Source organism: Phoxinus phoxinus, assembly GCF_949152265.1.
Source record: "Phoxinus phoxinus genome assembly, chromosome: 1".
Taxonomy (NCBI): Eukaryota; Metazoa; Chordata; class Actinopteri; order Cypriniformes; family Leuciscidae; genus Phoxinus; species Phoxinus phoxinus.
In genome coordinates, this window is record NC_136876.1 from 33,643,880 (window position 1) to 33,658,623 (window position 14,744).

The window sequence follows — 14,744 nt, forward strand, 5'->3', positions numbered from 1 at the left end:
GGGATTAATAAAATCCTGTATCAACATAGAGTACAGTTATTATAAGTTGATAAATTATCTGGAGATATTCAAATATAGATGGGAAGTTAATCAGTGTAGTTGTGAAATTAACTGATGAATGTTTGCAAATTTATATTTGAGTACCGGTAATGTTTTCTTGTAAAAAAAAAATACTAATAATTGTTTGACGTTTCACTTAATCATTTTTTAATTTTTTGTTATTTTTTACAATGTTCATCTAATTTTTTTATTTTTTTATTAAAGAGACCCTTAAAAGTCAAAAAGTGTCTGTCTGTCTGTCTCTGTGTCTGTCTATCAATAAACTAGATTTGTGTGAATGGTGTGCAAGGACTGTAGAAAAGACAATAAAAAAATCAATTTCATCCCTGCAGTCCTAATGTAGAATAGTCCACATCTGACAGCCACTCTGCTGCGATGTAATTGTAACCAATTCCTGTCTTGAAATAGCTGGTGTCAGTCAATAGTCAATATCCAAGAGCTTTGACAGAGCTTAAGACCGATATTAGTGCTGCTGTCCTTTATATAACAGTACTATGTATATTATAGCGTTATGTAACTAAGTTTTCTAGCAGCTTATAAGGTCTCAAAAATAAGGTTTAAAAATGTATTTATTTTCCTGTGATGCTGAATTATCTGCAGCCATTACTTCAGTCTTCAGTCACATGATCCGTCAGAAATATTCTAATAAATCCTTCAGAAATCATTCTAATATGCTTTTGCTGCTCAAGAAACATTTCTTATTATTATTATCAATGATGAAACAGTTGTGCTGCTTAATATATTTGTTGAGGATTCTTTAAATAATAGAAAGTTCAAAAGAACAGCATTTATTGGAAATTTAAATATTTTAGAAGCTGGAATGGTGTTAAGAAAGGAAAGTAAAAAAATAAGTTGTAACATTATAAATGTCTTTACTATCACTTTTGATCAATTGAATGCATCCTTGCAGAATAAAAGTGTTAATTTCTTAAAAAAAAAAAAGAAGTGGTGGTGTACATTCTTGAAACATTAAATTTAGGTTTATAAATGGCAATCAAATCTGGAACTATATAAGTATAATGCAACTCTGTGGCACCGATGGTATATGATGATTAATGTTTTTTTCCAATCCATTGTAACCAATGCTTCTAAGGCTATCACAAATCATTCTTGCAGTTTTAATAAAACCTCATCTATACCTATTGTCTCCATCCAAGTAAAAAAATATACAATAAAAACAATCTTATCTTAAAAACATAAATAATAAAGCAGCGTGGTAGTTTGTGCATGCATTACTGAATGAATAAATCAACTTTTATTTATTTATTCATCACAAGCAAAGTTTTATGCACATTTGGGAATTTAGTCATGTCTCGCTTTTATCCAGCATTTCCTGAAATTCACACAAAAATATGTGGATGAAAACCCCGCTTATATTAGCTAGATGGATCATTTTACCTTTTATATAATATAATGAAATATAATTTCAGTTTGCACAAGACCTGAATGTGATCAACCCCTGTAAGCTTTAGTGTCAATGGAGTAATAGTTCAACTGGGCCAATGACTGTTACGTCAGCTGGCTTAAAAGTCAGCCATACTTGTTGAGCCTTGAAGACTTTTGAGATTCAGTTATTTTTGCCCTGCAGTTGCATTACACATTTCCTTCATGTTCTCTCTTCCTAATCTTGGTGTATAAAGTCAAGACCTTATCTGTGCTGTATCTTCAAACTTGCATGTTCAAACAAGATGATTCATTCGGCACTGAAGCCGTTCCAGCCCCTGCCATTTTGAGAAGATGGAGATTTCAGCTTTCAAAATGGTTCACGTGTATGCCAAACAATCGAAAGAAAAGCAACGCTAGCTCTGTAAAAGGGCGTGGGCGGATTATTAACAAGGTTTGTTGAAGGGCCTTGTACCCATAGGCCTTTGTTTCAAGTCCCCGCAGAGAAAGTACAGATGAATTGTCTAAAACCTTGGCACAGATCATAGCAAGCCTGCCTCGCTCTGCCTGTGTAGAAATGCGATGAATAGCTGACATTGAAGTGTACTCTGTCTCTGCAGCCTGTGAAAATATTTGAACATGCCTGTTTATTCTGAAGGGTGCACCTGGCTCTTATTAACTCAAGGAAGTCGAAGTAGCAGCTGTGGAATTTGGCTATTTTTGCACGAAATGTGTGAAACAATCAAGCAAGCCGCACTCGCCCCACTGTGGATTGCAAATACTCCATAATCAGAGGGAAAAACCACTGCCTTGCTGTCAGTTTATCTTTGAAGTTTAATTAATAAACATGAATTGCAGCGAACTGTGAAATGTTACAGTTAGTTCGACGTGGGGCTTGTATATGCGCTGGGTCTTTGCGCGATAACCCCTTGAGCGGTGGTTAACTTTAAAATACACAATCTCTCTATACGCTGAGATTTGAGGATGAGGCGTTCCGCAACAAGGGGTGCCTTGCATGGATCAGGCGAGCGCAGATGACGGTTTGAACCAGTTTATATTAGGCAAGAAAGAATCAGTATCCCTGGAATGTGTCCTCCCTGGTCTTAATTCCCGGGCCGCTGTGGCTTCGCAGCTGCACTTTTTTTTAAACTTTTTTTTTTTGTGCGAGCATGTGTCTGGCCGTTATCTGCAGTGGTTTGTAATCAGATGCGTGGCCCTTGAGGTCTGCTCACCTTTGGACTGTGCAGGAGATGATGGTGGCTGCAGGGCGGTGCTCTGTGATTGATAGAGCGTCCATGCCTGCTGCTCCTGTCACACATTGGGCTCGGCTCAGAAAGGAATGCCCCTCTTTGACTATGATGATGGATTTGCGGGCGCAGGTAGCGCTTTGATGTTCTCCTGTGTGCTTCCTGTGGCATCCCTGGGGTCCAGATGACGGTTTTGAATGCTGATGTGTTTGTGAAATTGGAGATGTATAATAAATATAATAAACAGAGGTAGAGTGGAGGCATATGTATGTTGACAGAAATTCTGGTAGGTGCCTCTTTCTGGTGCACATAAATGGGTTTGTTGAAATTGGTGCAGCTTCTTCTGACCTTTTCCAGCCCCTCTGTGTCTAAATGCAGGTCTTGAACCACATCCTCTCCTTCAAAGCCTTTTCTATGACTTTTATATAGCCCGAACCTCAGGGAACAGTTTTTCTTTTTTATGTCAGCAAGGGTATGTCGTAGCATCTTTGCTTTTGAATGTTAATGGCCTGCTTTTTTGACTGTTCCTTTCTGAGCTAAATTCCCCTCTCCACAAGTAGCCCATTTACACGTAACCTTCCACTGTCCTTCGTCATAGATCCCTAAAGAATGAGCTAGGTTAAATGGTTCCTGTGCTCCAGATACACACACACACACACACACACACACTTTACAGTCACTCTAAACCAATTGTTATGGGAAAATGGCATTTTCTCTTTCTGGTTTTCATTTCATTTGATTTATTTTATGCATTTTTAGGATGTTCTCTTATCTACATTAAATCCCACAACTGTGGAAAACCTGGAAATATTATGAACTTTTAAAATTGACTGGAAACATCATGGAAATTAATAATCTTAAATTCAAAATTCATGCATGCAAAAAACATTATTATTTTTATTATTATAGTTTGCGCTCCTTGCGTTTAAATTGGCTTGATATTGCTGTTTTGAACCGCTTGGGTAGTGCTGTAAACATTGTGTTTGTCCAAATGTTTATTAGAGAGAAGAAAACTGACAATTAAATTAGTAATAGGCCTATTCCATTAATAAAAAAACTGCAGATCTTGCATACAAATTAATATTCTGTCCAGCCACCCATATAAAATTATTCTGATTGATTCTTTCCAGTAATCATGAACACATGGAAATGGCACTGAGAATTCATTGGTCAACACGGGGGAACCCTGTATCTAGCTTCCTGGTTTGTCAGAAAGTTTCTCTGCAATGCATTAGGCACGTTTGTGTTGCAGAACTGTAGGAAATGGCAGTGGCAATCAAAACTAATTAGTCTCCAGATATCATGTAGGTTGAGACTTTCTCTCGATTTCACATGAGAGAAACTGAGATTAGATGTACTGTACATTGAGAGCGCTCCTGCCTCCACCACACCCCTCTCAAGGCATGCAGAAAAACACAGAAATAAATGTGGCACTGCAGTTCTAGCCCTGTTGCTAAGAGTAGGACGCTTTCAATCATCTCTCGGTATGGTGTGGGAATGCAATCAGCGGCATAGCACTACCCGGACCGTTACCTGAGATGTACTAAATAAAGTGACAGCCTTTGAACTACCACTTTTCTTACTTGTAGTGACATAAAGAATCACACTGTGTTCTTTAAAACGAGGTTGTATTTTTAGACGTTTTGTTTTTGGACTGTCGATAACACTTAATGTTCTCATGTTACCGTTATCACTAATTACAAAGACATTGCTTTGACTGCGAGGCTGTGATTGTAGATAAGTGTTGAGTAACCCTGGTGTTTTATTTGCAATGTTTGTCTCTGACTCCCAATTAAAATAAAAAATGTATACAGTTTTTCCATGTGAATGTAGCTTATTTAGACGGATAGACCGAATAATGTCTTAGCCACTTATGCAATGCATAAATAAACATCTCAACCACTGGCATTTGGCAAACATGTGACTAGATAATATTACCACACTAGCTTTGTGGGCTGACTCAGCCCTTTATTTAGCATGCTGTTGACACTACTCGTTTTAAGCAGCACTGTCTAGTCTATCTGAGGAATTTAATGAATGGCATATGAGATCCACTGTTAGACCACGTAAGAGGCTGAAGACACTGCTTCCTTTTTTTGAGGTTTTGAGACCGTTTCCATGTGACCCCAATAAACCTTGCTTTAGAGCTCTGGTAACACTCATTGAAATGGTGCCGACCTTTGACCCTGCACCTCCAGGACCCTGTATCTGCTATCGCTCTCTAAACATTGCTTCAGAGAACTAACTATTCCAGGCCCTTGCAAGTCAATCCTTAATGGTTGATGTGACCTGATTTAAATAGCATTGACGGTAAGAACTAATCCATTACACCCAAGACATTCCTGCTGTTCATAAACTGAATTTGTCAATAACCTAACACAGAGGAGACTGTTCATTCAAATTTTAATGGAAAGAATGAACAGTTTGCTATGCATGGACAGCTGTGTTGTAAATATTCTCCCTTAATCTCTGTTTATTTAGACATTATTCCTAACCCCACTGTTTTCTGGTCGTCTTCAGTTGCATTCGTTTGTTGTGAAATCATAAAAAGTGTTTCAGCAGCCATGTGCCCCTGTAGCTTGGCCAATATAATGGCTGCTTGACCTTTCTCCAGCAAAGCCTCTCTGATTGTGTTGCAATTTTGCCATAGGGATGGGAGAAGTGCACATTCTGGCTTCAGTTTGCTCAATTAATTTGCAGCAGAGGCCGCTCATCTCGTTTCAGCAGTTCGCATTTAGCGCGAACACATTGTTTACTTTGCGTGGTTACTCATTTGTTCTTATGAGTCATTCCAGCACCACCTGACCTCTTGCCTAACTGCCACGCCTGCATGACGTAGCCGCTAGTGTTCTGAGTAATTGCGTGCTTTAAGACGCAGCCGTCCGAAAACAAACATTTTATTTGCCTGTCCTCATGCAGAGTCGCTCTCAGATCAGCACCGCGGGCCAGGGTGGTACATGCCTGCCAAGCCGCTCCGTAAAAGCAGCAACAGGTCTCGAATGCACCTTGGGTCTAGCTGGTTCTAAATGCAAGCATACCCCACCCACAATCAAAGTCTCACAATGGAGGTTCTAAATAAAGGATTTGATCCAGCCCCATTTGAATGTATCTTTTACAGCTAGGAATGATGAATGCACTTACATGATCCTCTACTCCAGAGGATAATGCTGTAAACATTTCGTCCTCCCCTTTCAATGTCAAGCATTTCTATCTTTAGAGGGCTGTTTGTTCTTGGCTCCGACAACCCTTTTGTCTTTCATTATAACTTTTTTTTTATTTTTTTAAAGGAGGGATAATGTTATGTGTCAGCACTATTTGTGTGTGCCTTTGTGATTTTTGTTTATGGCTGTTTGTAGTGTTTGTGGTTATGAATGTGCATTAGTGCCCTTGGTGAAATCTTAGATGGAATTCATGACTTTGCATGTGTGAATGGCCGCTCCACGGTTACCAGATGTCAGATGTGAGAAATATTTCTCTCCCTTTGCTTTGGGTGGTGGTAATAAGTCAATTTTATGACTGGATCGAGGTGAGCTGTTGCTCTGGCTTTGAAGCAGATTCATGAACTGATAAGATAATAAATAGTCCAAACCATGTGTTTGTAAATGTGCATAATTTAATGACTGAAACTATTTTGTTCAGCTGGAGAAAGGTCTTGTGGACCAATGTACAGTCAATGACTCAAGTGCCACTGTCATAAACTATTTTCAAAGGTTATTGTACTATCGTTCCTTCTGCCTGATGATGGCCAGATAGAGATGCTACATTAAATACTGCAAGCAGAACTGACGTAGTGCTGGGTATCGTTCAAAATCTTTCGATCCGGTGCCAATTTCGATACCTCAGTTTCGATACCGGTTCCTAACGATACTTTTTTCGATACCAATTTTATGAAATCCATTTAAACAAGATTACATAACATATTACCTCAGAAAAACTTTGGTTTTATTTTTTTCAGTTTGACTCATGCTCCTTAGCCAGTGCACAAAGGAACAAAAAAGCACAAAGGAACAAAAAATGTTTTATAAAGAGCTCATGCTCACCAAAGCTGATTTTTTTCAATAAAAAAATACAGTAAAACTAAAGTAATATTGTGAAATAGTATTACAATTTAAAATCTTATTTGAATATATTTCAAAATGTAATTTATTCCTGTGTTGTCAAAGCTGAATTTTCAAAATCATTACTTCAGTGTCACATGACCCTTCATAAATATGAAAACAGTTTGCTGCTTAATATTTTAGAAACTATTATAATTTTTTCCATGATTTTCTGATGAATAAAAAATTCAAAAGAAAAGCATTTATTTAAAAACTAAATATTTTGTAACATTACACATGTTTTAATGTCACCTTTGATAACTTTAATGCATCCTTACTGAAAAAAAATTCTAAACTAACCAAGTAAACCAACACATTTTTGAACGGCAGTGTACATTCAGTAGGTTATTATTTATTGCAATATAAACACTGTCAGATCAACAAGGTATCTCTTCATTTACCAGTCGAAGACGGAGCAACTTTCTGCTCTTATGTTTACTCCGTGCACTGTCAAGGTCTTCATCGTATTTATCGTGGTACCGGTCTTTGCAGCAATAGCCTACTGCATCGCGCGCGCTGTTGGCATCGAGCCTGGAGAAATGTACCCACACTTTTGATCGACTTTTCCACATCTTTAAGGTATTATGTGTGTGTGCTCGCGTCTCATATGAATATGTGCGCGGAGAGTTTGTGTGTGTGTGTGCTCGCGTCTCATACAAGTATGCGCGTCGAGAGTTTGTGCGTGCGTGCGCGTCTCATATGAGTATGTGCGCGGTATCGAAATCTGGAACCGAACAACATGCCATTTTTCGATACTCGATAGTATCGAGGCAATTCGGTCGATACCTAAAAAGTATCGAGACTCGGTACCCAGCCCTAACGGTGTGGGCCACTGTCTTTTTCTCTTGAATAGTAAAACCCTGACATGGCCATACTCTCTCCTTTCCTAGGTTTTTCTCACATGCCAAGCAGTTTGTACCCCAGCCCTTACATTCCCTTGGGCCACCTTGAGCATCCACAGCTCAGCCAACATGCACTCTTTGACTCCCAAAAAGGTCTGTATACGTCTGTAAAATCATGTTTAACCATTATCTCTGTGATTTATGGTGTGTGTGACCATCATCATAACATTTATGCCTAATGTGTGTATATAAAGTGAATCTCTCTGAACTGTGCAGAAATAGCCAGGTCAGATTTCACCCCAAAATTGAAGGGGGAATTGTGCAAAGAAAGTGCAGCCTATTAAGGACTCTTGATAGGCAAGTAACCTACTGTAATGCATAATAATGATAAGAAGAAGAAGAAACGCAGTCTGTTAGGTCCTAAGTGAAAGTAAACGGTTAGAAAGAATTCGGTTGAGTATCATTATATTGGATCTGTGTATTAAGTCTTAACATGACAGCAACCGTAAATACCTGCTGTTGTCATTGTTAATCAACAAAACACTGCTTTAACAAAGATTAAGCTATCTTAAATTTATAAAGTAAGCACAATAGTGTTCTTTAACATTTAATTATTACTTTTCTTTACCTGAAATGAATACTACAGTTAGGCCTTACTTTATTTGTAACTGTTATATTGTATTTATCTATGCTTTAGTGTATTTGTTCTTATTTTTTACTGACTGCCTTTGAGACCACAGCCAAAAGTACTTTCCTAACTAATAAAATTCAAACATTATCAGAGTACTTTAAGTGTGCTTTACATATTACATAATAAATGGAAGGAAAACATACCCACCCCCCCAAATGTTTTTTTTTCTTGCTGGTCCGAAAAATGAACCGATCTGTAGCTTAAATGTAATATGATGAAGTGTTTGATTGATTGCTAGCTATAATATGAGATAGGCTACTTAAAGCAATTGTAAAAATTGCATGGTTTAAAAAAAATTGCTCCATGTCTAAAGCCCTGTTTATTTTACCTGTCTCAGTAAAATATTACCAAGTAAAACTTTAGACTTTATTCTGCCTCAGAGCTGAGGGAAAAGGGCAGCACTTTGTTTTTGTTAGTCCTTTGATTTCTGTTTTGCTGTACTCGCAGATAGTGCCTTGTTTAGAGTGTTTTAACAAGTTAGTTTATGGTCCATCTTTTTATATACTTTCTGCAGTTTAGGGCATTTGAGCAGTCTTATCTTTAACACCAGATGTCCTAAGCTTTGTCCGGCTCACTGTTTCTACTTTGTTCTTATTCTTTCAGAGGGGTTTTACCTGCCAGGTTCAGTGCACTCCCAGTCTGCACTGGCCAGAAGCCCAGTGGCTCACATGCCCTGCTCCTTCTCCAGGGAAAAGGAGGCCCTACCTCCACATAAAAGCTCTAAAGACTCGAGCAGGGATCTGGGAAAAGAGAAGCCCTGTAAGAGTGACCTAGGCCACTCCCTTCCAAGGAAGGAACGAGAAAGGCCAAAAGAGGAGTCACGGCCCCACAGTGTGGTGGACCTCACCTTGGATGTCAAGGCAGAAGATGAGTGCAGAGCAGGCAACTCAGAAAGGTCTACAAAGACTACGGAGCACGCTCGGCCTTTCTTTCACCAGCACTCTCCTGCTCTGAGCACCACAGACACTAAGCCCAAACAATCTCACCAGAGTTTACTTGGCAACTGCGGGACAAATAGTGGCACGCCAGCCCGACACCTGAGTACGGAACAGGACAGGAGGGACAGAGACCGGGATGACGAAACCAGCCGGCCAGGGGGCCACCTTAACACTGACAAGCAGAAAAGATGCGATTCAGTTGCTACATCATCTGGCACGCTGCATGTGTCGTATGCCAGTCCTTCTTCCCTGCAGCCGAACCCGTCCCATCTCCCGCCCAGGCTGGTGTCCTCTGGCACCTACCCTCCCCCTCACCACATGCCGCCCAACATGTACCCGCTCTACTCTACAGCGAAAGAGCCAGGAAAAGAACAGAGAGTGATAGCTCCTACTTATGTGCCTTCTGTCGAGGTTTACGATGAGCGAAAAGGGCCAATTCAAATTGCCTCCCAAGCTCGAGATAATAAAAATGACAAGAGCAGGGAGAGGGACTTGCACAGATCAGCCCTGCAGGTGGGGAATGAGAGAACACATATGGACCATGGTCGGTCCTCCATTAGGAGTGAGTCACCCCCTCATGGGGACGTCAAGAGAGACATTTTACGAGAGGAAGGCTCAATAATTAGGTCAAACGGTTTGGCCATGAAAAAGCCTTTGCATTTAGAAATGTGCGCGAATAAATCTGGAAACAGCCCAGATGCCAGAGACTTAACCAACACTACATCAAAACACATAATTAAAACGGGACTCGAAACTGAATCCCGCAGCCAAGAGCGGGATAGGGTTCAAAGGTCTGCCCATCCGTTCTCTGGAATGGATCCGGGTACACTTAACTCGGAGCAGCATCCGTTGAAGGGCTTGGGTTCTGCTGAGCCCAAATGGAAGCCTTTCGAGATGGGCAATTATGCTACCAGTCACATCGCCACATTGGCGGCCCAACACACACATGGCCCCCGAGGTGAGGAAGAGGGCAAGCGAATGTACCTAGATACTACTGGCTTACACAGACCGGTAGGCAGCGGCAGAAGTCCTGAGGGCCACAGGGAGGTTTCAGCCATGCAGAGCCTCATAAAGTACAGTGGCAACTTTTCCAACGAGTCTGGCTCAAGGCACGGATCCGATAGCCATAGTCCATTTGGAGGACTGGGCAGCATGAAACTGGAGGCGGGTTATCCCGGAGTGTCTAGAGTTCAGCACCTTCCACCCCAGCAGCCTGGAAAGCAGTTGAAGAAGGAGCCTGAGAGACCAGAGAGTGCTAAATCCTTTGGCAGAGACGGAAGCTCTTCTCAGGGTGAAGCGGAGGTTCGTCATCCCCCGGTGGGCATAGCGGTGGCTGTTGCCCGTCAGAGGGACAACAGCAGCAAGCACAGCTCTGTATCAGACAGGGACAGGCCAATTGGAGGAGCCATCAAAGGTGCGTTGCCTCATATATTTGCATGCATTGTTCTTAAAGGTATAGCTCACCCAAGAACTAAAATTAATTTAAATTCTACCCCATGTTTTTCTAAATCTGTACAACTTGCTTTCTTCTGTGGAACACGAGAGGATATATTTTGCAAAAATGCCTTGTCATTTTCTGGACATACATTAAAAGTCAGTGTTGTTTTGGGCACTATTGACTTTCAGTTGATATTGTTCTATTACAAAACAGGCAAAAACAGTTGAGACATTGTTCAAAATTTCTTGTTGTGTTCTGCAGAAAAAAGAACAACTACCTAACCCTATAAGGTGCGTAAGTTGTACATTTCTGGCCCCTGTTGGTATGCATTCACGCCTTTAATGGAATCGAAGAACAACACATGGTCTTACTTTCCGTTGTTATAGCCCATTTACATTGGCCTGCTCAGCAGCAAGGTTTCTCCCACTTTTGTTTTTGTTTCTTAAACAGCATGAGCTTTGCTATTGCTTTGGCCCACAGTGTTTCCTGTTAGCCTAGGGAGTGTGTTAAACCTTTCACTAAGACACTGCATGCCTGACTGCTTATAAACACAATTTACCGAGCTCTACTAAAGGTGGCAAACAAGCAGTGCATTCTAATATGACTTTAGTTTTGTTGCTTAGCAATCGAATCAGCTTCAGAAAGAGAGGTGGGGAGAAAGGCATTAATTTATGTCCTCTTGTGTGCAAGGAAATTGCTGTAATAACATTAGTCTACATACTCCGAGTTTGAATTTACATTTAAAACAAGTGTTAGGGACAGAGCTTTGCTTGACTAATTTGCCCTCTTTTTGATGCAAACGGATAGCATGTCCGACAGGCTTTTGGTAACCTTGGAAACAGACTGAAACCTTTTCCCTGGAGCATGACCGAGATCTGTGTGCACTTTCGTCCCCCTCCTCTGTTTAAAAGAACACAATCTCTTCTCAGCCACTGTCAGTACTGAAAGGTTCAATACACGCCTAACTAAATCCCGCTCGTGTATGTTCTACGCGTTTATCTTTTACAGGGCTGTGTTGTTGAGGTATTCTGAACAAAAACTTCAAAGGCTCTTTTAGTTTAGTTCGGTGTGAAATACTACTTTTGTTTTGTCTGATGATTCTCCAAATGGCTGCTACTCTATGAAGAGCAATTTGAACCATGGATGACGCCGCAGTGGTGTTGAAACATTGATAAGTGTTTGATGGGCCTCAGTGGGTTCTTTCTTGTAAATGTGATATGTTACTCTGCATAGGTTCTCAGTTTTTTTCTTCTCTACACAGTCTGTCTGTAATCTCATAGATGTGTAAGACACTGAATATGACTGGTGCTGAGTGTTAGGACTGATGAACACCCTTAGAGTTTGGGCTATTTATGGAGAAGTGTATTTATAAAGAGAAAACGGTACAATTTTTAAGTCTTGCCAGACTGGCAGACGCTACTAGTCTTTGACTTTGTTTTTAGGCTGAGAAAGGTTGGAAATGTGTAAATTGGGATTAAACAACTGAAATGGTTAATAATTAGTTATTGGCAAACACTATGAAATGGCTCATTTATTAAAAACGGTTTGTCAACATCTGTAATTGGTGTAATATCCTAACCTTACAGGCCCAATCCACACAATGGAAGAACAAGGAGACGAAAGGATGCGCCACCGTGGCGAGCGCCTGCTGTCGGGACGTGTGGAGCGTGAGCAGGAGAAAGTATTAAGGTAAGATGAGCGTTTATAACTGCTGATGTAAAGCACCCTGATCTAGAGGTCTACACGGTAAACCCGAGGACCCGGGATCCCACCCGGAACCCATACAGTATTTTAAATGGTCAGCCGGGTCGGGTCCCAATCTATAACTTCGGGTCCCGGGTCTGTTTAACATTGTGTGTAATACCCGAGTCGATCGGACTCTGAGAACACCCGGCCGTGATCAGTCAGTTAGCACTGCTTGTGTGTTTTTTGTAACTTGTAAAATTAGGATAAGAAAAGTGTGAGCCAGGAAATAAGGTTTAAAAAAACATAAATTGCGCTAAAAAGCTCTTCAGGTTGCTCCAGGCAACTAACGTGAATGTGCAGTCTCAAGCATGTTTCTTTGACAACCAGAGCTTCTGCAGTGACACAATGACTTACCAATTGACGATTGGCTCTTTTACTTAAAAGGCGGTACTTATTTCGCCAAGCCAGAATACTTAACACATTCTCATGTTATTTTTATGATAACATAAATGAACAGTCCTGTTTAATCTTAAGTTTTGGTGGTCAGACTCGGAGCAGTGTGCACAGAGATGATAGCAAATAAATAATGCTAACTTCAGCAACAATGGCACTGAACGAGCAATCGTTATTATAGTTTAAAACAAGTTATTATGCGAGTTTAGAGACCACGGCTACTAAAATTATTTCCAGATGGAAATTTTCGCAACTGGTTTGTTACAGTCGGGTCTGTGCCTTCCCACCGGGTTCTAGTCCAGCTTTCAAATTATATACGGGTACTGGTCGGTTCCGGGTAGTACATTTATGTAATTTCTCGGATCTGCACGGGTCCGGGTCCAGCTTTTGAAATAATAGGCAGGTCCGGGTTGGTTCAGTGTAGCACATTACGGGTCCCTTCGGGTTTGAATTTTTTGACCCGTGTAGACCTCTTCCCGAAACACTTTGAGTGCATGTTGAAGCGAGCTCTCAGAGTACTAAGCATCATTATAGCTGCTAATTCAATCCTGTTTTTGGAGTTTTATAGGAGCATTGGAAACCCTGCCCTTATGTTATATTTATGAACTTACGTCGTCTTTGCTTTGTGAACTTCACGTCACAAGTCATTTCTTAGATTCAATTTGCCAAACTCTTACATTTGTAATTTTATGATGGTTTGTTTCATATTGACGTTTGTCATTTTTTTGGTAAACCAGATTATAACTTTATATTTATATATTTTATACTTAATATTTTATTTTTCAGATAATGTTATAATTGGTCCATAAAAAGTGTGTATACTTTCTCTCTCTCACACACACACACACACACACACACACACACACACACACACACACACACACACACACACACACACACACACACACACACACACACACACACACACACACATACATCGGTTTACTGATTTTTTTTTTAATCGCATTTATCCTAATCGGGTATCGGTTTTGTAATATCGGATTTACCGATAAATGCCACCATCTTGTGGGCCATTGCAGCACGGCCTCTGAGGGGAGACGAGACAACTTCATGCACAGGTAAAGTATACTTAATTGCTTTGCTGTATAAACTTTATCAAACATAACAGCCATTATTGCACCAATTAGGTGTGTTAGTTTATGCAGCTTGGCTCTAAGAAATGGAGACAAACTCATGGAGTCACGAAACTTCTAAATCCCTATCTTCTAAACTTCTAAGTCACGAAACTTCTGTCCCAATAAAGATGTAATTTTACATTGTGGATGTTGGAAGTAAAAGTACTGAATTTAATTCTCTCTCTCGCTATATATATATATATATATATATATATATATATATATATATATATATATATATATATATATATATATATATATGCTCATCATTAGTCTCGTAGAAGCACATTTATATATATTTTTACACTTGCTAGGTTGATGCTCAAGCATGGCCACCGCATGAAACTTTGAACAAGATTCACTTGTTTAAAATACCCTAAATTATATTATTTACTATTACCATTATTTCGCTAATAAACATCTAAATAAATACAGCTCTGTTTAAATTATTTATTATCTCCGTGAGTGATCGCAGTTTGAGTATAGTTCTTCTGTGTAAATGCATATAAACACCGCTTTGTCAGCAGGTATTTTATAATAGACTGACAAATAACATTATTAATAACTCTGATATAACATACCAGTTGAGAAATGCAATGATGTACTGTTTTGTTTGTTACTTTCCTGACAATGTATAATTCCAGCAAATATTTAGTAAATTAATATTATCCTGCTAATTATTCTTCACTCTTTATTCTTTCTACAAAGTTGATGTGACTCCCATGTCAATTATGTTCTCCATTTGAAAACATTAGATTTTCTTCATTTATTTA

The 14,744-nt window shown here is 39.8% G+C and overlaps 1 protein-coding gene across 4 annotated transcripts in view; it reads left to right on the top strand.

The window, feature by feature from the left end:
* Positions 1-14,744, top strand: part of tnrc18 (trinucleotide repeat containing 18) — a 68,727-nt gene that overhangs the window by 21,733 nt on the left and 32,250 nt on the right. For all 4 annotated transcript variants that reach the window (XM_079596746.1, XM_079596748.1, XM_079596747.1 and 1 more), the window contains exons 4-6: positions 7,678-7,782; positions 8,924-10,672; positions 12,283-12,385. In XM_079596746.1, coding sequence (XP_079452872.1) covers positions 7,678-7,782; positions 8,924-10,672; positions 12,283-12,385 — 1,957 coding nt within the window. The remainder of the gene's footprint in view (positions 1-7,677; positions 7,783-8,923; positions 10,673-12,282; positions 12,386-14,744) is intronic.